The following is a 23,725-nucleotide window of genomic DNA, read 5'->3' as shown; positions in this document are numbered from 1 at the left end:
CAACCTCCCTGCTCGAGCAGGGCTGTCCTAGAGCACATGGCACAGGATTATGTCCAGACAGTTCTTGAGTATCTCCAGTGAGGCAGACTCTCCAGCCTCTCTGGACAACTTTTTCCAGTGCATGGTCACCCACACAGCAAAGAAGTTCTTCCTCATGTTCAGATGGAACTTCCTGTGCATCAGTTTCTGCCCACTGCCTTGCATCCTAGTGCTTGGCACTACTGAGAAGAGCCCGGCTCCATCTCTTTGGCACACCCACACTCCCCTCCTTTTTGACATTTATACACATTAATGATGTCCCCTCTCAGCAGTCTCTTCTCGAGACTGAACAGGCCCAACTTCCTCAGCCTTTCCTCCTAAGAATGATACTCTAGTTCCCCAAACATCCTCACTGCTCTGCACTGTACGGCTCCTTCTTGGGTGCTAACAGATTTTGGATACCTGCAAACCAAAACTACCCTGAACCGGCCTGGGGCTCAGAGGTGCCCGCTGAGGCAGAACCATCTGTTCCCATGTCAAAACAAAAAAGTGTGGGTTTTTTCCTCACAAAACCCTCATTTCCGCCCAAGCACCCGCACGCCTGGGCCGTTAACATGCACGGCACAGGCGGCCCGGAGCCGCCGGTGCCCGTCCGTGGGCCGGGGAGCCCTTGGCGGGGCGGGGAAGGGCAGGGCCGGGGACGCGCTGCCTCCCGCCGCCGCCGTTCACTTCCTGGTTCCTCCCGGCGGCCGCTCCACCTCCGCGCAAGGGGCGGCGGAAGGGGGGGTGCGGTGCCGTGCCGTGCCGTGCCGCTGCCGGCGCGGGGGCGGCGGGGCGCGCCGGACCCGCGGCGGCGGCGGCGGCCACTGGGGTAGGTGGGTGCGACTGACAGCGCGGGGCGGGGGTGCTGGGGGGCGGGCAGGTGTGTGCGCTGGCGGAGCGAGGCGGGAGCGGGAACTGGGAGCAGAGAGCTGGGAACCGGGAGCGGGCCGCCGGTGGATGCCGTCCCGCCGCCGCCTGCGCCGCTCCACCAGCCGCCCCCCCGGCCCCGCCGCTGTCCCTGGTGTCCCCGGCCCGCGCGGCCCCTCGGCCGTGCGGGAGCCCGGGGGTGGCGCGGCCGCCCAAGGGCCGCGCGGTGCTCCGCATCCCTCGGCGGGGCCCCCGGGCCAGGGCCGGGTCGTGTCCCGCAGCGGCGTCCCCAGGACCTGTGGGCATCGGTCGGGAAACGGGAGGAGGGCTCCCGCTCTCACCTCGCCGCCTTCCAGCGCTGGGCTTTAAATACTGGGAAGCTGAACACGTTAAATGATAGCGTGCTAAATTCGTGGTTTAGGTCTGCTCCGCGGCCTTTCGGAGCAGCGTTGAGTCCCCTCGGCAGGAAATTTAAAGTCGGAGCCTCCAGCGATTTCGTCGTGGTCCTGTGACCTGTCAGTGGATTGCAGTGGTCCTGTAATTTGCTAATGCGTTGCAGCGATGGGACGTGCCCGCCAGCGAGCGGCTGGACAGCGAGTGGAGCTGACCCTGTCGCTTCCGAGGTGGCCCTGGTCACCAGGCGTGTGGCTGCGGCTGTCCGATGGCACCATCGGCCAGATGCGCCCCCGGCATCGGGAGTAATCCGTGGGAAACCATGGCGCTGTGCTGTGGCGGGTTTAGTTGAAATGGGTGGTGAGTTTTACGTGGCAGTAGCAAGCGATCCGGACTGGTTTGGAACGGCAGCTTCTAAGTGTTACTGGAGTAGTTCTGTAAGGTAAATTTTTAAGAAGAAGCAAGAGTTCACGATGGCTCATTAGAAAATAGTCTTCAAGAAAACAGGCCTTGGGGAGGAGGGGGCAGCAGTCTGGTCCCTGATGGGCTCTCCACTTGTGTACCATTGAGGGATGTGGGATGGACAGCAAAGGTCGTTTAGATCTCTTTCCTTTGATCTCGATTCAGAAAAGATAAACTGTGGTTTTTAGCATGAGAGAGAGTGACAGTATGCCAGACTCATGGCACAGCAAAGGTGTGTGTGGAATGTCAGATCTGTAAGAAAGGAGCTCAAATTTGGATGGCTGTTCTGATACGGTGGAATCACAGAGAGGGGAGGGACTGGTGACTTATAAGTGAGTGACTGCATTGGGTGTCTTGTGGTGTAGATAGCACGTCATTAGTGAGGACCATGTTTTCCTTTGCTTAATGAAAGCAACAAATAAGTCTAAGCATAGCATTACAGGCATTTCAGTGATAAGTGTCATCATAAGGGCAGCCATGCCATTCTTACGTCTTTTAAAAATGCAACCCCATGTGCAATAAAGATCCTCTCCTTCAAAGACTATGACTCTGTCAGCGTAGCTCTTGGCACTGCTTCACTGATGCAATAGTGTTTGTCACACCAGAGGGACCTGCTGCTGGTAGTAAGTTGTGTCTGACTGAATGTTCACTGAGATTTAGAAGGTGCAGCCCACACACTCTTGTGTGTTTATAGGTTTATAAAAGGGCGAATATCAGGTCTGCCTAAAACCCAAAATATTTGTTGTGACATTTAGGACCCAATAACATCTATTGGGTATTCTCATGTATGTTTCTGCTTCCTTTTAATTTTCATTTTAAGTGATGTAGTTACAGACAAGGGTGTCTATTTCAGTTTGAAATTGCTTGTTGTTTGTGGACAAAAGTACACAAATGTAATTTAATCCAAATAATGGGAGCAGGTTGCAAGAAGGTGAATGCTTAATTCCTCAGCAGATGCAGGTCTGCTGTGCCGAAGTAGTTATGTCTTTTTTGTGGGCAGTTTCCTTTGCGTCAGCAAAGGGGAACAGCTGACACTCTTCAGCAGTATGTGTGTATTCTGGACAGTGGTATCTCAGCTTTGGTGAATCTCTTTTTCTTACCTAATATGAATTTACTTTTCTCAATGGGTGGATTGCTGTGCGCCTCCAGCAGAACAGGAGCTAGCAGTGTTGCATAGTCCATGCAGTTTAAACCTGTGTGTTGCATTATTTCAGAGAGACTTGCTCATGGAGCTGGTTTTACTGTGCAGACATTTCCCATACAGCTGTACCAGGGCATCTCTCCTGTAGAGGAGACTAGATGGGCACCCACAGTGGTGTCAGTCTGAAAATGGTCTGGCTGTAGCTCAGCCAGTCTCTGCAGATGTTAGTTGGCTGAGCTTATGCTTTTCTCTGATCCCTCTGCAGTGTAGACATAACCTTTTTCTTAGGGCGATATTTGGGAGTACAGTTTTTCTGCCTTCCTGACAGAAGACAGCAGATAATGTAAAATATGACACGACAGAATAGCTTGTTGTCAGTTTTTATTTCCCCCATCCTGTGCTTAGCTGGTTGAAGCAAAGTAAATGTGACCGATTATACCTGGAACATTGTATTTAACCTGTGCATGTAACTGATCTGAAGCTTTGGGTTGTGTTCAAGAAAACGAGAAGTTAAAGCTTTTCTAATTGAAGCCGTGTGTTTCCTGGGTTGTGCAGGCAATAAGGAAAGAAGATAGCCCTTGCCTGGAGCTGCAGTGCAGCAAGTCTGCCAGTAACACTTCACACATTGTCCTTTCGAGAGGGAGTCCAGAAACGCGAGCCAGCTTGTCTGTAGGATGTGGGTACCAAAGACCTCCCCATATGGCAGCAGTTCCCTGCTAGTGAGGTGCAAGGTGTTAGAGGCAAGGTGCAGCTAGGTGCTGGCTCGCTGCACAGGAGCGCTGGTGTGTTAACTCCTGTTGCCTGCTTCTGGCTGTGCCCCCAGCTTGGGGGCTGCTTGGGAGTGCTTCTGGAAACTGGAACGAGAGATTTGTCTAAGCTTATAGCCTCATATCTCTTTGCACCACCAGGTTACAAGGTGGCCATGCAGAATCCGTGCTGTTACGGGAGAAGAGGTAGGAGTGCAAGAGGAGGGGAAAAAAGAGAGAGAGGATAGGCATGGGAAGTTAAGGAAATGAAAGGGAAGGGTACAGCAGCAGAGCTCAGCTAGGAAAACGTTGGAAAACACTATTCCAGGAGCAAGTAAAACAGCAAGTAAAAAAAGGACACAGAAGACTCACTGTTAAGATCCTTTGACAACAGAGGAATGTTGAATGAGAGGAAATGCAAGGCCTTTGTTGATGTTTGTGCTCCTGTGCTGGTGGTGGATGATGTGTTTGTCATGTTCAGCTGTGAATTTTGCAATAATGCAGAACTGACAGGGGTGACCAATCTTAAATGTGGTGCAGCATACAGAAGTTAAAACAAGTGGGCTGAAGCTGAAACAGTGTGAGTGAGCAAAGGTAGTGTAAAATACTGTGCTCTTGAAAAAAAAAAATGTAAAAAAAGTCATATACAGGCTTAGTGGGAAGGCAGTAGTACCATACCATATACCATAGATTACAGAGAGGACTGTAGCAGATGATAAAGGTAGGTAATGTGATATACATCTTTGTTCTTTGCAGTGGCCACTTGAATTACAGATGTCCAATACAGCACAGAATAGATAAGGAAGATATTATATATGGTAGCTGGTCTTGTCTTGAACTCTCTGTATTTCAAAAGAAAATTAAAGTTTACACACAGAAACTATTTTTTATGGCAGCAAGGATCCCTTCTACCTGCCAGCGCTAAAGTGAGCAAAACAAGAAATGCTTAGTTTGCCAACTCAGATGTTCTTTGCTATGTTTCAAAAGCTTTACCCTACAGCAACTTTGAACCTGCAGGTTTTTCCAGTTCTCTAAGTAGCAGCATATGTTTCTTCTAATTGTGATTTTAACTTTGCAGGATAGAGGTGATAATTTTTTGGTCCCTGTGTTTTTAATGTGCTATTTTAATGTATGCCCTGTATACTTTCTGTAGTTGACTTAGGGATCTGCTTAGGTGTAGTATGTAGATTTGAAATCTAAATGCCTTACAGTCTTTATACCTACATCTTTACCTACCCATATGTGGCAAGGCAGAATAATAAACTACAGGCTGGGGAATAAAATCAGAGTGTGGCTTGTTCAGGCTTGTGAAGAGGGGGCTGTAGCAAAAGCAGGTGAGAGCCAAATCCTGTGATAGACCATCTTGAGTGAAAACGTATGTCTGGTAGTTAAAGTGCTCTTTCTGCCTTGAAACATAGTAGTTAGAATATTTTTTTTAGACTAGAGGGGTTCTGCCAGCTTCTTATTACGATTAAAACTTTAAAGCTGCAGCTCTTCCTGCTCTGCAAAACATATTCCTTATGCCATGGAAGTTGTGTGGTCTTTAAAATTGAAACTAAAAATAATACCAGTTTTATAGATAAACCTTCCCCTTTATTTTTCGCCTGTCTTAAAAAAAAAAAAAAAAAAAAGGTTGATAAAGGACAAATTGAGAATTTACATTCCCCTAATCCAGTGGCTTGCTGTTTTAAGTCCTGAGTCAGCATGTAAATTGCAAAGCTGTCTGTCTAGAAGACCAGGAGAGCATCTCCTGTTTTGTCTCTCATAAGGCTGTGCATTCAGGATAACTGCAATGCTGTGGGAGAGCATGACATCCCCATCTGTTGTTTTCTGTTTCCTGGTGCAATCTCTCCTGCACGATTGCTCTTTCCTTCCAGTGCTTAACTTTAGATAGGTGGCAATGCAACAAGAATTGGTATGTGCAGGATTAATATTGCTCTTTTGACATGGGTTAAGTAGCTTGTGTATATTTGGTCTATTGGGAAACTGTGAGATTGAGGTGAAAGAATTTCTCTGATGCCCTTGCAGCTCTGATAGTTAAAAACTTATCAGTTATTTTGTAATGGTTCATTACTTAATGACAGTTTTATAAAGTACCTTCTATCTCTGATGAAAGACTTATTAAGATCACTGACTTTGTGATCAGACCAAGTCAGATCCAAGTCTGACCTCAGTCTTGGTACCCTTGTGATTTGTGCTCTGTTTCTACATGTTGCACCAATTTTGTCTCTCATCCATAGTGGTCCAGTGTTTTTGTACCTTGGACAGTAACTGCATTGTCCGCTCTCCTTTGCTCAGGCTAGCAGCTGACAGGCCTTTTGGTGGGGATGCAATCACCAGATAACTCAGATTCTTAGGTTAGTCTTTATTGCATTATAATTTATTTATACAATACATGTCCATTAGTTAAACAGAAATGATACAGACATTAACCAGGAAGCTGTTCCCATCCGCCCTGAGAGACTGCATACCACAAGCATCAGGATAGGGAAACCCCTGTATTCATAATTCAGAAAACATGGCCTTATTTTCCTTTCAGTTCTACTAAAGGAATTCCTCTGTCACTGTTGAAGTTGCTTCTTGTCTACACTGATGCAAATTAGAGAAGGACTGAGGGGTTTGTGCCTTATGTGGCTGCATCTCTTTTGAGGCTCAGCCCGATCCAAGCCCTCAGGATGGAGTTTCTAGATATGACAGACATCTTTGAGATAATTTCCCCCTCCCCTTTCTCTCCTTAGGGAGAAGTTCCTGCTATGTATTTGCACTCTATTCAAATGTGTTCTTCAGGAACACATTAATTAAATCTTCCCCTCTAATAAGATGCTTCTAATAGAAATAATGAAAGTATGATTTTAGTGTGAACCATTTTTTCAAAAGTCTTGTTCATGTGTGACCTCTTTGAAGTAAGAAATAAATTAAAAATAGAAAATAACATCAAAATAGTTGATGTTATAAACAGTTTTGTAAACAATTACTATAAAGCATTGTAGTGCAGCCACTTACTCCCTTTATGTATAGAAAAATGTTGTAAATTGGTTACCATCTGGTTTTATGTGCTCTCTATTCCCCTTTTCAAGGGAGGTAATCCAAGCCTGTGCTTTTACCATCAGGAAACACAAATTTATTTTAAGCCTTGTAATTTCTTAAAGATTTCTTTGCCCCATTTTTCTTCAGTATGGGAACTGAAAGTGTTCAAACTATCTGACTTCAGGAGCCAAAGGATTCAGGAGAATCTTGAGATGTTTGTGAGACTTTTGCTAAAAGCAGATGCATAGGTGGTAATGTAATATTTAGGCTGTAACTATACTCCTTAATGTAGCCTGAATTTCCAGGAGAAAAGTGAAAAAGTATCTGTGGTAGGCACAATCCTGTTCCCTGCTCCTGGGATGGCTGGAGGAGGGCTGGCAGCACCAACTTTGCCCTGGGATAATTCGATCTGAGTCATCAGGTGTCCTGTAAGCGCAGCGTTAACTTCCGTGCCTGCTTCTTCCCTGTTGCCTTGCCATTGTAACCCAAGTGAAGGTTTTTACCCGTTTGGGGTTTTAGCCTGAACTGGGGTCGGGTTTGTTTCTTGTTTGTTTGGTATTTTTAACCATGTGTGAAGTCCCGAAAGTATTCCAATGGAAGTACAACTCTCTGTAGCAACTTTGAGCCTGCTAATAATAGGTTTGCTTTTTTTGGCTGCCTTTCACAGACCTGTTAGAAGTGTCCCACTGACCCTCCAGGGTTTTGTAAACCAGAGGCTGGAAACTGCCATGCCGATGGATATCTGGACGAATCTGCAGGAGACTGCCAGAAATTCTCAGCATAGTTGGCCTGTTTTGTTGCACTCCTGCAGATCAGATAAAGCTTTTTAGGCCTTGTAGGAGCCATTAGGAATATACATATAAATACTGATATTTTTCATTATCTCTGCTTTGGCAAGTTTTCACAAGCCTATTAGATTTTGGCTGCATGGAAGTGTGGCAGGAAAAGCATAGATAAAAACCCCTTTACTTAGGAAACTCACCTTCTCTTATGTCTCTTGCAAAAGAGGATTAAATATGCAGTGTTTTAATCTATGTAGTTTTATGTGCAGAAAAAATGAAATAAACTTAAAAACGAATTCTGCAGTTTCTGTCTGTCTGGACCTGACTGATTTGGTTTAAAAGGACATCTGTCCTGTGGATCTAGATTGCCTACCTTAGCTGATGTGAATATAGTATGGCTAGTTATGTATGTCTGCTTCATTTTGATGATAAAAAACTAACTTCAGTGTTGTTTGTCAGCTCTCAAGGTACTCTGTGTGTCATAAAAGCTGTTTGGAAGTATTTATTTGAAGTAAATAAAAAAACAAATGGAAAACCTAAAAAAGGTCCGTGTTCTTCCCTATCTCTCTTCTTTTTATTCTTTTTTTCCCCCAGTATTGTTTTCATGTAGTTGGCAGAACTTGAAATTCACCTAGTTCATATGACAAAATTAAAATGTAACCTCTTCCCAGAGTTCAGTGTTAATGGACTTGTAATAGAGGAAATGGTTGCAATGTACATAGTAATGCTGTAGTTCTGCAAGTCATACCCATGTGCTTGTCTTCACTAACATGAATAATTACATGAGAATCAGCAGATTCACAATGATGGTGGTTTTAAGTTTGCTGTAAGTTTTACATCAGAACCTCAGGTAGCTTTCAGGCACTTACTGGGTAAAGGCCCACATCATTTGTTTATGCATTCTTAGCAAATTCTTTGGCTGTCACAGGCCATTAAAAACCAGATTTTTTTGTCGTGGCTTATGGCAGGTAAAAAGACAGTTGATATAGGGTGTAATAGCATAATTTAAGTGTTCATTGTAGCAGGAAGTGGATTTTCATTTTAGTTTCCATTTCTAACTTATGTATTACATGTTTTTTGATTGTTCCTGTATTGCCAAATGCCTTCCAGATAAAAAAAATAAAAGGTCTTTGCTCTGTCATGCTCAGTCATCAAGCTGAATTGATGTGTGTGTTGTCATTGTATCTCACACTTACCTAGTGGCCTCTCTTGTAGCCTGACACCAAGATTAAGTCCTTAAGCCCCTTGCCTACATTGTTTACATATTGTTTGCTCCAGAGCAGGAGGAGCTGACATATTCCATCTGTATTATAAATTAAGTTCATATGCAGCATGATTGAAAGGCAAACCAGTTAGGGCAAGTTACTGCTTCCACCCTGCTACAACCTTTTTTTTTTTTGGTTGTTGTATTACTTATCTGAAAATACCAAACTGGACAATATAAACCAAAACAGATGTTTGTCTATATAAGAACAAGGAATTAAAAAAAAACCCACTAACTGGGTCATGTAGGAGAGAAGCTGAGACTTTAAGCTCCTATAGCTTGACTCTTAAGATAACGAACAGTAAAACACATATGTATTTCTTGAACAATGTATGGTGTTTATGTACTGATTTCTTTTGTTGCCTAATGAGGCCTCTAAAGCGAGCTTTAAATGGCAGAATGCATTAAATAACAAAATTGTTCTCTAGTCATATTCAGGGACCTGTGCTCTGTCCTCTTAACTCACTACAGAAATGAGTCTCCAGACTTTAAAACTGAGAGGGCCTCAGGGCTCCTTCCAGTTTCTCCTTGGACAGTTACAGCAATAGGTTTTTCTTATTTTTATTTTAGCTCAGTAATATTTCTGAGAGAGAGCTGTAGAACTTTTATTGGAGTGAATCTACTTCCTGCACTTGCAAGAGAGATTAAGTTTTATTTCACTGCCCAAGTGTGCTGTTCAGGACTAAACCTGCAGCTTAATCACTGTGTATTTGTTCAGCTTTCAGTCAGTCTTTGCTAATACTGACCTTAAGGTGACTTGTCAGACTGATTCCTTTGTTAAATAGGAGTTTGCTTTTCCTGTGACTGTTTGATTCCTTTGCTTTGGTATACAAAACCTTAAGGGGCAAAAAAGGCACAGAGTCTAGGCAAAAAATCCCGAGAGTCTGTGTTCAGGACTGTCCCAGCTTGTTACTGCGCCTGGTGTGTCAAGTCTAAACTTTCAATTGAAAGTTGAACACCTAAATTACAGTTTTCTTTCTTACTTTTTAATATAACGTGATGTTCTTGTCAACTAAATGCTGTTGTCAGGTGTGAATCTTTAATTATGACAGTTTTATTTTGAGCTGGCAAACAAGCATAGCAATTTTAATAAGCTTATTAAACAACGCAGTGAAGGTTAACCTGTTTCCTTGAGGGAGTGGAAGAACTAAGTCTTAGAAATACTTGTGAAGTCTGTGTGAGTATTTGAATACATAGTTGTCCTTATAGCAGTTGTGAAAAATGTGAGAAAAGGTATGCATATACTAGTAGGTATAGATTTATCTGAACTTAGACTGCCAGATTGTTTGGGTAATCACTGTTTACAAAAATTACATAGCTTGTCTTCCTAAATATCAGGAATCATGAGGCTAAATTATAGCTGTGGTTAAAATACAGAGTAATTACAACATGTTATGTGAATTTTGTGAATGAGGAGTGGGTTTTTTGTTGTGGGCTTTTTTCATGTTGAAGTAAATGACATCCTTACAAGGACATTTTCATCTTGATATTTCTGTTCTGTGTGATGTGTGTGTAAATACAAGACTGATATATTTTAGCATTAATCCACGTGACTCTCTTTAGATTCATAAACCATCTTAAACTTGCTTGGCAGCATACTAAATGTTCAAAGTGGAAAGATAAGAAAATACCTAATTCTCCTAGTTTATTTAGATGAGTTGTGTTAGAAAACAAATGCTGTAAATTGTCTAGTTCATCAGCTTCTGTACACTTAGGAAGTTTGTACTTCTGGCTTTTGCTTCTCACTGTGGCCACAGCAGTTCCAGTACCTCTCTTCGTGTCACTCGCACTCAGGCACACAAAACTCATAATTTCTGTGCTTGCATGTAATTAATCATCCTGCTCATTAATAACCTTATTCTTTGGCTGTGAAAGAATAATTCTCCTCTTATGAATTTGGTCTTCTTATAATAATAGCTGAAAAGTAAACTATCATCTCCTTCCCTGTTGAGATAGGGGCAGCAACATCTCCATTTAGGTTGCTGTTGGGAGGAGTAGAACTTTCTTCTTGTATTTGGTAGAACTTAGCCATAAAATCTGGAGAAAAGTTTGAAGTCCTTGGGATTTCTGCAATTCTCTCACTATGTTTTATGTAAAATATATCCATTTTTAAACAATTAATGACAAAAATAGCTTTAGGGTGAACTTTCTTGGCTGAAAACGTAATTGGTGGTGAACGCTTTCTCTGAATTTGAACGGCATAATGAACACTCTTGTTTTGCAAAACCATGAGAATAAGCCTTTTGAAATAGCAGGAGGCTGATACCTTCCATTCAGGGATCTGCAATTCAGTGCATTTGACAGTAGAATTATTGTAACCATTTTTGTAGAAGGTGGGTCTTCAGAGGGTGTAGTGTTATGAAGCTTTTAGAGCGCTGAGCAAATACTCTGAGTAGAAGTTGTTTGGAGGAGGTTGCTGGGTGTGTAAAGAGCTACTTTCAAAGTGTAGCATTCCAGGTGTGCTCCAGCATTGAGTGCTGGATGGATTGAGTACAGATGGATTGATGCCTTGCCAAAGACTTAGGAGCACCTTCTCTGTTTTCTTTAATGCCTACATTTGGTCGGAGTTACATTGAAACGCAAGCATGGTGCATACCTGGAGCATTACTGATCCTGGTTACAAGATGACTCTTACTCTCTGGATAGACAACGTGTCTGCAGAGCTGGAGAGGAGAGGACAGGGTTAGTGTTAGTCCTCTTGCTACAGTAGAGTGGAGTTAGCTGGAAAATGGGAAGCAAAACAAATGCCATTGAGGAATGGAGCAAAGGTTGCGGGAGAGGCATGGTAAAGCAGAAGACTTCCAAGAGATCTAAGGCCAGAGGAGGAGGTGAGAACTGGGGACAGCTGTTGCTGGGAAATTACATCCTCCAGCCAAGACTAGAAGTTCCTGTTAAGATCTTTTCTGGGTTGTGCCTTAATCAATTCCCGCAAATCTGACTGTACAGCTGTTTGTTTTTGCACTTTTACCCCAAAGCTGGGAGTCAGTGGGTAAGGAGAAAGGAAGCCTCTTCCACTTGCTTAGTTTCCCAGTATGTGTAGGAAAGACGCTTCCCCAAATACGAAGCAGCAAAAAGGGACCCTGCCAGGTGTGACAGGACTTCCTCTTCTCCCCCTCACAGTGACAGTGACAGTGCCAAGTTCTTGCTTCAGTTCCTGTTGTGGCCGCTGCTGTTGGCTCCTACCTGATGACTTTTTCTTCATTAAAATGCTTGTTGCCTTTCCACTTAGGGAGGTGGAGGTGGCACACAGGTAGACCTAGTGTGTAATTAAGCACTTCTTAAAAGCACTTAGAGTCTTCTGAGTAAGGAGTGTTCTGATAAGCGCAAGAGTGTGGTTTCCCAATCCATTATTTCGTGTTTGATTTATTAACCTTTTTTCTTTTTCATTTCACTTTCTGCAATTTTCCCATGTGATGACCATGCAGTTATGTGAACAGAGGTCTGGATGTCTGGCAGAGCAGTGAGCGCTGTTTCTGACTCTCTTTCAGATGCAAGTATGGACATAATAGCCTATGATGATTACTCCAGTCCACCGCTTCAGAGATATTGAAAGGACACCTGAATACCTCCAGCCAGAAAAGTGTGTTCCACCTCCTAGCCGCGCTTCCCTGGGAACAATGTGGTTTATTCGAGATGGCTGTGGTATTGCATGTGCTGTCGTTACCTGGATGCTGGTGTTCTATGCCGACTTTGTAGTCCTTCTTGTCATGCTAGTTCCATCGAGAGATTATGTTTATAGTGTCATCAATGGCACACTGTTCAACACCTTGGCTTTCCTCGCTTTGGCTTCACATTTTCGTGCTATGCTGACAGATCCAGTAAGTATACACCTCTCTCTGTGTGTCTCGGAAAGAAACAGGCGGTGTTTTTCTTGTCTGCTAGATGTTGGGTAAATCAGTTGCTGAGTGAGTGGCAGATTTAAGTAACTTTTGTGTGTCAGCCTGCTGAGAGAGGCTGCTGATGTGGTATGCTAATTTTTCGTCCCACTCAATTCGGATGCAAAGTCAAGGACCCAGCACTAGATTCCTGGTGTGTGAGCAGCTCCTCTTTCTGCACTGGGAAGGAGAGTGTTTCTCTCTGATGCTGTTTTCTCCCCAGTGGCAGATCTTGTGTTTGTGGCTTGTTGTGTCTTGACAAACAGGAAAGCTGGAAAAGCTGGTTTTGGTTGTCTGCCTTGGCAAGTATTGCTTCAGCAGAACAGAGCAGAATATGTGTTGTTTTGAAAAGCTGTGTTACCATCTCTCATTCTACTGATTTTGTTGAGTGTATTGGACAAGGCTGAAATAAATACAGTCTGAGCATGCTAAGAGATGGCAGTTCTTAGGCAAGTTGGGAAGCATCAGAGTTGTGAGATCCCCTTGTATGTATCCTTAGAACATTGCTTTGAGAGATCAGACCTGCTGCTTTTTCATCTTTCAGTTTGTGACAAGATAAAGTTTAGCACCCTGATGCTAATTCTGAATGGCCTGTGATGGTTTATTTTGCTTAATAACCTCTGGACAGTAGACTCAGTTCAAAACCCCATCTCCACTAGTCAGTGGAAGGAAAGACAAGCTTAGGCTTCTCCTGTCTCCTTCCTCACAAATGTTGCTGCTGTTGGGAGTGGTGATGTGCCTCTAGTAACTCTGCCCCTTCCAAATATTATTTCCCCCTTGAAACCTTGTTAGGTGCAGTTAAGACTTCAGTATAATCTTTGTTTCTTAGATTTCAGCTCTTCCAGAAGCCTCAGCACTGCAGAAATGGCTTGATTTAGGGTATTGTCACAATTTGTGGTAAAGATTGTTGAATTGCAAGCTACTGCTGCTGGGCAGAAGTATAAGCAGTACTTTAGCCTCTGAAACTTCTGGAGTCGGGAATAGAGGGTTGAAGCAGTTTGTTAGATAGTCTGTATCCTAAAGGTAGTTGTTAATTATTGTATGTTGTGTGATTTTTATGCTTAGGGACCTTCAGGTGGCTGGAATTATTTTGCAGAGTTAGCAGCAGCTCTTGTGAAACAAAAGCTGTATTTTGAAATGGGCTAATTGGAGCAGTGTTGTAGAAGCAGATACAATTTCTGTTGAGAGTAATTGGGGAAATATATATTAATTCCTTATGTGAGGTGGGATTTACGTATGTGGGTGGAGAGCCAGTGGGATTTCGTTTCATTTTATAACGAGGAATTCAGCTAAATAAAATTCAAGAAGGAAGCTACAGAGAAGGGATGCACTAACATCTGACAGACAGTGAGTCCGGGATTAAGGAAGCTTCCAGGACATGGGGAACCAGGGGCATATGTAAGATGAGAATGAAACAAAAAGCACTGCTGAGGCAAACAAGCAGAATTCTTATCATAAATAAATGAATGACTCAGTTCTTCACAATTGATAGCGTGTGTCCTGCATTTCAGGAACTGCTTCCAATGGGCCCTTGCTAAGAACATTCCTAAAGTTTTGAGCTTTGCTGCATACTTAAGAGAGAGAACATGAGTTGTAGCAATTTTGTGGAAATTGGTTTTGGTAATTTTTAAATTAGTCACGCCTATTGGGAAAAACTCTCCAAAGATTGCTTTAAAAAGCCCCATACTACTGGTTTAATGTGTATCACTCCTGTTTATTGCTGTTAAGAGGTTGTATAGATGTATTGAAAAGAGACTCTTCCATCAGAAATCTATTGAAATATTGCATCTCTGGTTTTATTTCAATTAAAAAAGCCTTAACTTCACAGAAGTAAATTGTGCCAATGTACCAGCAGTGATTTCATACACCATGTTTATGCACTTTTTTTTTTTTTTTTTTTTTGGAGCAGAGGGAGTTTCTTTGGTTTGGTTTTTTTTTGTTTTTTTTTTTTTAAGCAACTTTTTTGTCCCTATAAAGACTAGAAACTCATGAACTTGGGCTCCTATAGCAGCAATATGTTACCTATTTAAAGATATACTTTAAAGTGGAAATTGCACAGCTAAGAATGTTTTATCTGTTCTGCCTTATTCAGATGTGACAATTCTTAGTGTTCAGTGTTTGAATGTTAAATCCCAGTTTAAATAGCAAATACACAATGGAAGCATAACTATAAATACATGATTTATTTACCAGCAACTCTTAGTGTACACAAGGATACTTCTGAAGAAGCAGCTTCTACTGGCATAAACATGTGCAGTTTTCAGTATGTGATAGGAAACACTGACATGATAAATTTGTTGATGTGAAAAGAGTGATGAAGATTCTTAAATATGTAAAGGTTACTATTGGACTACAAAAGACTAATTGCTTAAGTGGAGGTTTATTGATGTTTTAAAAAAAAAAACAACAAAAGCCCTACCAAAATTATGTGTAAGTATGTGGCTCCATATTTTAAGACCACATTTAAATTTCTTTTCTGAATCTTCTTGAAACTCTGTTGATCTTAGGGACGCTTTTATTTCTTCTTCTTTCTGCCCCTCCCATAGTTTTAAGTCATCCTGTTGTTCTTAGCATCCATAATGTCCACAAGTTAATCTCCTGGTTTGTTGTTTGTGGTTTTTTTTTTTTTTTTTTTTTTTTTTTTTTTTTTTTTTTTTTTTTCTGCAGGGTGCTGTACCCAAAGGTAATGCCACAAAAGAGTTCATCGAGAGTTTACAGCTAAAACCAGGACAGGTGGTTTACAAGTGCCCAAAGTGTTGTAGTATCAAACCTGACAGAGCACATCACTGCAGGTAAAGTCTGTTCTGAGGACGGCTGTTTCATCAAGACCTCAAGAATTATTCACCAGTGTACCTTGTTACTGCAGTCTGAGACCAGAGTGGGGTCAGTTGAGGGATTGGCATACAAATTCTGTTGTCAGTAGTACCAGAGACATTTAAGCTTCTCAGAACAAATCTCATACCTTTTCTGACAAATTTTCATATATAGGAGGCCTGGGCTACTTTGTGCAAAGTGAGAAACACTTAAAATTTTTGAATGCTGCCTTGGTTCCAGACTTCTAACTGACATTCCATAAATTATCATGTAAACATGACTTGAAAAGAGACATTCTATCCCAAAATGCATAGAAATCCATAAAATGTTTCCCAAAGGGTCAGTGTCTTTTCCTTCTTTTTTTAATTCACAAACCCGTTTGTCTAACTGTGTATTCTATTTAGAAGTGATATTTAAGTTAAAACTGAAGTGCAGGTAACTGTATATATTTTTTAAGAGTTCAGATTTCCACATTTTCATTGAGTACTGTGACTTTGTTTTGTGCTTTGTGATAGATCAGTATGCCTACTGATCTGTCATGTCCTTTCTTTTTCTGGTAGGATAAACTTCCTGGAAGAGAGTAACTGGTAGTGAGCTTTTTAGTACTAAAGGCAGTGAGCAAAAAAATAACTACTTCCTAAAATTCTCTTCTGCTTTTAAAGCAAGCGAACCTGCTTTCCAGTAAGTAGTTAATAAGTTTGCACTGGTGTCATTTCCTTGCCTACTCAAAAACTAATAAATACAGAGAGAACTCTTACCTGGGCTAGTGCTGATTCATGCAGTGGTCTTGTGGGGAGGGAAATACATGGTAATGAGCTGAGCAAACTTGTCCTGCTATTTGCTTTTTTCATATTTGTTTTCAGAGCTTCTGTTTGCAAATGTTTTTATTTTTTGTTGTTTTTGGGGCTTTTTTAATTTTAATGAAAATTGGGAGTCGGTTATTCAGCAGGAACAACATGGTCTTGCCTATCACTTATTAATGCTGCTGTAAAATCCCCTGTGACAGCTTTTCAATTATGAATGAAACTTCACATCTAAAATGCTGTCTTGATGATGACTCACAGTATAGGTAAAAGGACTCTGGCTAAACACAAAACCTTGTCACCATGGTATTTTATTCTGTCCTTTAAGATAAGTTTTTAGACATTAAGATTTGGGAAGGTGATCTACTGATCAGTGATGATACTGAGAATCTTCAGTCAGACATTTTTTTTTGTGGCCTAGGGAGATTTATTAGACTTTAAAACACCAAAGGTTGAGCATATGCATCAGCAAGAGATACTGCTAGCTGTATGCCAGAGGGACCAGGATGTTTTTGGTAAATGTGCTATTTAGTGAGTCCTCTGTGCCTAGTAAACTAGTCCTGCCAGCATTTGGAAGTTGGGTGGTTGAATGGGGGAAGTGTCTGAGTGTGGGCAATCCCTGCTCTCTGTAGTGTTTAGTTGTGGTTTCTGTGTTTCCTTTTCTACCAGCTAGCTTCCTGTTCTGCCTGTCATCCAACTGTTTTTGGTATGTGTGCATGGAATAAAGCTCTCCTCCCAACCTCCTTCACATCTGTGGCTTGGCTGCTTCAGGTTGTCCCTCTGGGGAAGTAGGAGCAGTTGGAAGTTTGCTTGCACCTCTCCCAAAGCCCAAGGGAAGTGTGTGCACAGCCGCACACAGGGAGGCATTCTCCTCCCTCACTATCTTCCTCACCTTAACCTTTCCTTTTTTTTTTAATCACAATGAGAGATACTTGTCTTACAAAGTACATTACCTGGCAGAAAAATTTCTTTTACTGTGCCTGCTGATTTTAGACCCCATGTAGCTCCAAATGATTTTAAGCTGCTTGTTCTGGCAAAACAAGGCTTTTCTTTTTTCCCTCTGCACGTGGGATTGACAGGTAGTAGGGCACCCATGTTTGCCTGAGGAGAAGGAGCTCCTGATCTGCCTGCCTGGACTTTCATTTAGGATCAGGCCTATAGCAACTCATTTGTTTTTCAGGCATAGCACATATCCTTGGGGATTATGCTCTCCCACCAATTAAAGTGAGTGAAAGGCTGTTCTGACAGAGAGATTTTCTATTATTTATTCATACATGCTGATAAGAACATATTTATGTTTTCATTTGAGTTCCCCTTAAGTGTTTGGGTGTTGAAGTTTATTATTTATATTAAGGTCAAGATGCTTTTTGTTATAAGAAGAAAAATAAAATTAGCAGAGCGCTTAGCCCTTTCTGTTTCATTGCTGCCAGAATTGTTCTGGAATGGCTGTTTCTTTTCAAGGTCTGTTGTTTGTTTGCTTTGGGGTTTTGTGTTTTTTTCATATTTGATTTCTGTGCTTGTTTGTTCAATGTGGTATCAGGAGACTTGACTGCCTTTCATCTCCTATCCCATGAGAAAGCAGCAGAGAAAAAGACTTTCTTTATTATGTGTGCTGAAGCAGTTACTGACTAAGCAAGAGAATGATGTTCAGAGTAATATATAAAGTAATAATGTTTTAATTATTTGACTTCCAGCCACAACTTGCACGCTGGCAAGAATTTGAATTTTGATTTCATTTGTCTGGTTTTGTGAAGTACTTTAACATCTAATTTCACCTTGAATGTCTATTGTGGTACCATCTTCCTGACTGACTGCCGCAGCTATTTTCTGCTAGTATGTGGCTTACCTTGATGTTAATAATCTTTTCTAAAGCCTTATTTGATTGCAAGTTCCTGCTACCAGCAAATGTTGGCAAATAAACCTGAGACTGTTGTCAGCAACTCTGAGAAGTATCTGTATTCATTACTACCTTTTGTGTCTTTGTGATTTATGTTTAGTTTTAATCTGTAGACATTTTTACAGGCCAAATAGATTAAAACTAAACACAGATTTTTCCCATCTGTCCGAATGTATTGTTCAAACCATATTTTGGAAAGAACCACTGGTGTGTGGCATTAATTTTTGCAATGGTGGTTTGGTATTGTATGGTTCATTTTGAACAGGCTTAGTCAAGTAAGCAAACCACAAATATAAATGTGGTGCCAAGTAAATTCTTTTATGTTCAGATTTCACCTCTGATTCTTTAGCTGAATTTCTTTGTCCCTCAAACCCCTGTAAAATTTTGTGTTCTTGGAATGAAAAGTGCCGTTAATGAAGACCTGTGTTCTTTCAGCGTTTGCAAGAGGTGCATTCGGAAAATGGACCATCACTGCCCATGGGTCAATAACTGTGTAGGAGAGAATAACCAGAAGTACTTTGTACTGTTTACAGTAAGTATTTTGCAGGTGATGCTTCAGGTTGTCCAGTGAGAAGTGCTGAAATGTAGTGCATAGTGTGTGAAGCAGCTCCCAGGGCTGGTCTTCTCTTCCTTCATGTTTTGGAAGAACTTTATGGGGACCTGCTGCAGCCTTCTGTTTCACTAATTAGGGAACAACCGGCCCCCACCTCCATCCATCCACAGCAATGGGAGAAGGCATCACAGGAAGCATTTGTCAGGGGTTTTTGAGGTTTGTATTGATGGTTGTTCAGCACCTATTTTGTAATTTGTTCAGCACTATTTTGTAATAGTGTATTGTGGTGCTGAGCTCTTTGAGGGAGGGGCCATCCTTTTACATCAAACAGTGGCTGGTAGAGTCCCAGGCCATATGTAGGGTTTCTAAACATTATAGTTGTATGAGTATCTGTGTGGGATCACGTAATAAGAACTGTTGCCACATCTCAAAGAAGGAGTGGGAAGTCTGCATCTCCTTGGATAAGAATTATCCACCTTTTAATTGCAAGTGGTTTATTTTTGTACTTGAAAACCAAGGAGGTGCTTGACTTCTTGTACTATATCTGCAGCATCGTGAGTAAGAAAACAGGAGTATAAACTTGGAACAGTGGATATTTCTGGAAGGTTTGAAATGTGTTTCATCAAAGTGAACTGCAAATATCCTGTGGGAGTAGTGTGAACATTACAAGGCTGAGTCTCAGTGATGCTCTGTTTTATTAATAAATTTCCTGAGATATCTGTAGGTTTGAGGAAGTATGTTCTCATATTACCAAGCAGAAAGGAGATTTTCAGTTGAATGACAGGCTTAGTGTTCTATGGTGTGGTTTGCAAGGATGTGGATTACAGAACAAAATTAATCCCGTTTCTTTCCTACGAGCAAGCAAGGTTTTTTTAACCTTGAGAAGTGAGCTAGGTGTTCTAGTCCTCTCAAAAGGATTTCAGTTACTATTAAAACTTGATATCCACTTTCAAGCAGACTGTATTTAAGACTTAATTTGGTTGAGAGGAACAGAAGAAGAGTTGCTGGTTTTGTTCTTGGATATTCTTTTTGACACATGAGGAAGTGAAATAGCAGCAGGCTCAACTTCCAAGGAAAACCAGAATGCTTCCCTATTGCCTTTTACTGCTTCCAGAGGTATTTCTTATTACAAAGGCTCTCTCACTTCTGCTACCTGCCTATCTTTGTCAGAGTTTGTAAGTTCAGAAGAATAATTTTTTTAGCCCAGTCTTAGTAAATTGTAATCTATGTGTAATATTGCACATAGCATCTGTTCTAACTTTTTGTTACATACAGATTTTATTACAAAGCTAAACCAAAAATGATTAAGTACAAAGTGTTAAAGCCTGAGAGAAACTTGCCATGCCAGTGAGAAAGTACTACTTTTAAAAAAAAATCATTTTCTGAACCTCATACTGGAAAACAGATAAAGTCAATTTTCTGGTTAAAACAAAATAACTTGTTTCTCTGGGAAACTGTAGTGCTGTCAAGAGCTTTGACAACAGGATGCCTTGATCAGTGTTACTGTTCTCTGAAAGTCATGCAGTACTCAGCTGAGGTAAGGGCAGTAAGCTGTGTGGAAGGCCACTGTGGGACACAAGAGGCTGGGTTTTGGATCCAGCTGGTGTTGGATTCAGCAATCTGCCTTGTGTTTGCTCAGAGCTGTTTGTAAGGAGAGAATGAGTCTGTGTAGTTGTGGCATTTGCCAGCTTCATGGTGCTTTTTCAGGGGAGATGGGAGAGCTTGATGGTTTTTGGAGTTGTTTTGTGGTTTGGTTTTATTTTGAAATCTTATCACTATGCTTTTAAATAAAGTGTTGGGAAGATTTAGCATTTCGGTCTTTGAACTCACTTGGTACCTGTAGTACATCTTTTATTTTTCAGATGTATATAGCACTGATTTCCCTGCATGCCCTAATCATGGTGGGATTTCACTTCTTGTACTGCTTTGAAGAAGACTGGACAAGTGAGTATAAACAAAATACCTTATTAAAATAACAGATTAGCCTTTGAATAAGGATAAATGCAGTTGGCTTGTTTCAGAAGAATGCTATCAAGGTTCTGCTATGCTATCTCTATTTTTCTTTTTATCATCTTTTTAATGATCATTCCTGGGACTTCATAATTCTTTTTGACTTGCTGGAATCTCCATCCTGAAAAGTCCTCTTTTAACTTAGACCTGATAGTGCCTAGGAAAAAGCTGATATGTAAAGGCACCTAAGGAGTATGTGTGCAATAACTTACTGTTGACATGAACACAGCACTAATTTCCTGAATGCCAGCAAAAGATAAGAAGAATATGTATGCTTTTTTTAAAAGAGTACTGTGAATCATTCTTGCAAGACTGCCAGGAAAACATGCTGCTCAGATCCAAAAATCCACCCTTACAAGAACAAACAATTCCTTCCCTCAGAAAAAAATAAACGCAACAAACCAAAAGCAGAGCCCAAGCACCTCAAAAAAGCGAAACCAAAAACCTCAGCATTCACTCTGAAGTAGTCAGTGAGTACATTTTCCCAAGTCAGTCTGTGTATGTTCCTACAACCACAAATGGATATAGGAAACCTTCAATGTAATGCTGAGTTGAACAGCAAGGTGTCAAAGAATGTGCGTGCACATGTATGTACTGCTTGTGAGTATTTTTGAAAAAGGAGGAAGGTTTTTTCCCTTGGAATTTTAGTAGTGTTATTCAATATGATGACTGGTTTTAGTTCATAGTACTGCAGAGGATACACATATGAATTGAATTTGAAAAGGTTATTCTGCACTTCAAAACTTTGTAAAACAGCTGCCAGCTGTTACTGAGAACATCTCCATTTGACTGCAGTGACCAGGGACATAAGGGAAGGATACATCAAAGGGTAGTTTCCCTTATCTCCTTTCTCAGAGCCTGTTCCTGTGGGGAAAACACTTTCCTACCTACCCCAGGTTTAGGTGGCAGAACAGAGCGGTTAGGAGAGATGGATATGTTGTTCCAGCTGCCTTGTGTTTGTGCAGATTGTGTTAGTCCCTCATTATGGTGTATCTGTTTAAGCCTAGGATCGCATTAGAAAAATGAAAGCTTTTGGTGAGAGTCTTAGTTTTTGGAAAAATCTGGAGATGTTCTGGCATTTACAGCACTCAACTGTAACTTTGCAGCACTCAACTATGACTTTGGCTCTATAACATTACTTTCTTCTGTTCCTCCTTTCTAATTACCTTCTTGGGTTTATTTTTTCAGCTCTTGCTTGAGTTTGCACTATTGAGTATGAGGAAAAATAGGAACTTGGTTTAATCTGACCTTCTTTAAGTTACGGTTTAGAACAGTTACGAAAGGAAGCACACTGGTTTTATGTTGGTGCTACATATGCTTGTGTCCTGACTGCCAGCTTGAGATTTTTAATGGACTTATCAGTGTGGAAAATCTGTTAAGTCTAAGATTTAAGAGAGAACCTCCATTGAAATGGAGTCCTAGTTGGTGTGCTGAGGAAACACCGAAGTGGAAAAGAAAGTTGCAGTCTTGAAGTGTTGCAGGGGTTTTGGTGGGCTTTTTCATTTTTTTTGAAATTTGAGGGAGCGATCATTTTATGGCTGAATGTCAGAGCTTCCCTGTGCATCTTTCTGGGAAGGTTGTTCATGTAATTTATTTGATAGTTTGGGTATGGGAAACTCGTGGCTTAGCGGGTATTTTGCAGCAGGTGCATTACTTGATGTCTACCCTTCCAACTCCATTGTTTTGTCTTCACAGAATGTAGTTCCTTCTCTCCACCAACTACAGTGATTCTACTCATCCTCTTGTGTTTTGAGGCTCTCCTATTTCTCATCTTCACCTCAGTTATGTTTGGGACCCAAGTACACTCCATCTGCACTGATGAAACGGTGGGTGTCTCATACTCTCTCCTTTACCCTGTCTCTCACCATTTGTAGAAACAGTGACAGGCTACAGGATTTTGCCTCATGGCACAGGGAGTCCCATGTACCCTTTGAGGAGAGATCCAGTGTAATAAAGCTGAGCTAGCACAGTGCTGGATGGTGCTCTCTGAGGGTTCCTGTGGGACACAGGGTACCCTGTGTACTGGCTGGGATGCTGTGTTGACAGTACCTCCCATAAGGTAGGCATAGGTAGCTGGGGTTACTCTGTAGAGAGTATTTGTCCCTGTGGATTGGAGAACCTTTCTCCTTTAATGAAGTGTTTTTACATTGGTATTGTCTGACATTCAGCTGTGTGTCCTGGTTGTCACTATTCACAGGTTTATGTGATGGAAAGGCTGGAAAGCCAAGATGAGAAGTTGGGGGAGGCACAAACACACACACACACACACACATACACACACACGCACACACGTGGTTCTTCTAAGCTAGAAGATTTTCCAGTCTTAGCTACTTGTTCAACAGTTCAAAAACTCCTGCCAGAAGGAAAAAGAAAAGGGGGTGGAGTAGGCTCATGGAAACTGCTGGATACAGTCTGCTGCAAATCCACCAAGCCATCTCTGATTTGAAGATGGCATAGTAGAGATTACATAGTAATATTACAGTCCTAAATCTTTTTTGCCCACTTCTGCAAAGATGAAGCTGGTGACTCGTGGGAGTGTTCCCACACTTGTGGATACTTGCACTCTTCACCAAGCACGCTCAGGTAATTGAATTAACCACAGTGGTTGGAGAGAAGTGATAGTCTTAAAAGAGCGACAGCTCTTCTTTCCTCCCCTGCCTCCTTTAGGTTTCTTTCCCCTTGTTTGCCCATGGCCAGTAGAAGCTAGAGGAGGTGTTTTTGCTGCTGTCAGAGAGCATTATATGCCGTACCAGCCCATTGTTTTGAGCCTTTGTTTGCAGTGCTTTCCTTAATGCTTGGCTTGTGCAAGAGGGTGATGTTCCAACTGTCTGTGCTCAGAGGAAGACTTCAGTGTGCTTTCTGATGGGGAGAGCCCCAGGAAGAAGTACAGTGTGATACTGTACTGATCCTGCTGAGCTTGTGTTCAGCAGTAAGTGTGTAAATTATCAATGCTGCCTGTGAAATCATCATTTGAATTTCTCTAACTTTGGAACCTGTCAAGAATTTTTAGAAATTGCTTCCTACAGCTGGGCACCCAAATAAGTCCCCAGATTTTCCCTTCCAGTGTAGT

General features: G+C 41.6%; 1 protein-coding gene across 3 annotated transcripts in view; it reads left to right on the top strand.

The window, feature by feature from the left end:
• Positions 1-764: 764 nt before the first annotated feature.
• ZDHHC3 (zinc finger DHHC-type palmitoyltransferase 3) overlaps positions 765-23,725 on the top strand; it is a 33,929-nt gene continuing 10,968 nt past the window's right edge. For 2 of the 3 annotated variants that reach the window (XM_053941961.1, XM_053941978.1), the window contains exons 1-6: positions 765-850; positions 12,192-12,521; positions 15,246-15,370; positions 18,528-18,624; positions 20,508-20,589; positions 22,351-22,481. In XM_053941961.1, coding sequence (XP_053797936.1) covers positions 12,216-12,521; positions 15,246-15,370; positions 18,528-18,624; positions 20,508-20,589; positions 22,351-22,481 — 741 coding nt within the window. In that variant the 5' untranslated portion in view covers positions 765-850; positions 12,192-12,215. Of the gene's footprint in view, positions 855-12,191; positions 12,522-15,245; positions 15,371-18,527; positions 18,625-20,507; positions 20,590-22,350; positions 22,482-23,725 lie in introns of all 3 variants that reach the window. The other variant, XM_053941971.1, reaches the window with a different exon arrangement.

This window comes from Vidua chalybeata, chromosome 1 (assembly GCF_026979565.1).
Source record: "Vidua chalybeata isolate OUT-0048 chromosome 1, bVidCha1 merged haplotype, whole genome shotgun sequence".
NCBI classification, from domain to species: domain Eukaryota; kingdom Metazoa; phylum Chordata; class Aves; order Passeriformes; family Viduidae; genus Vidua; species Vidua chalybeata.
This window is presented reverse-complemented; position numbering and strand designations above follow the sequence as displayed.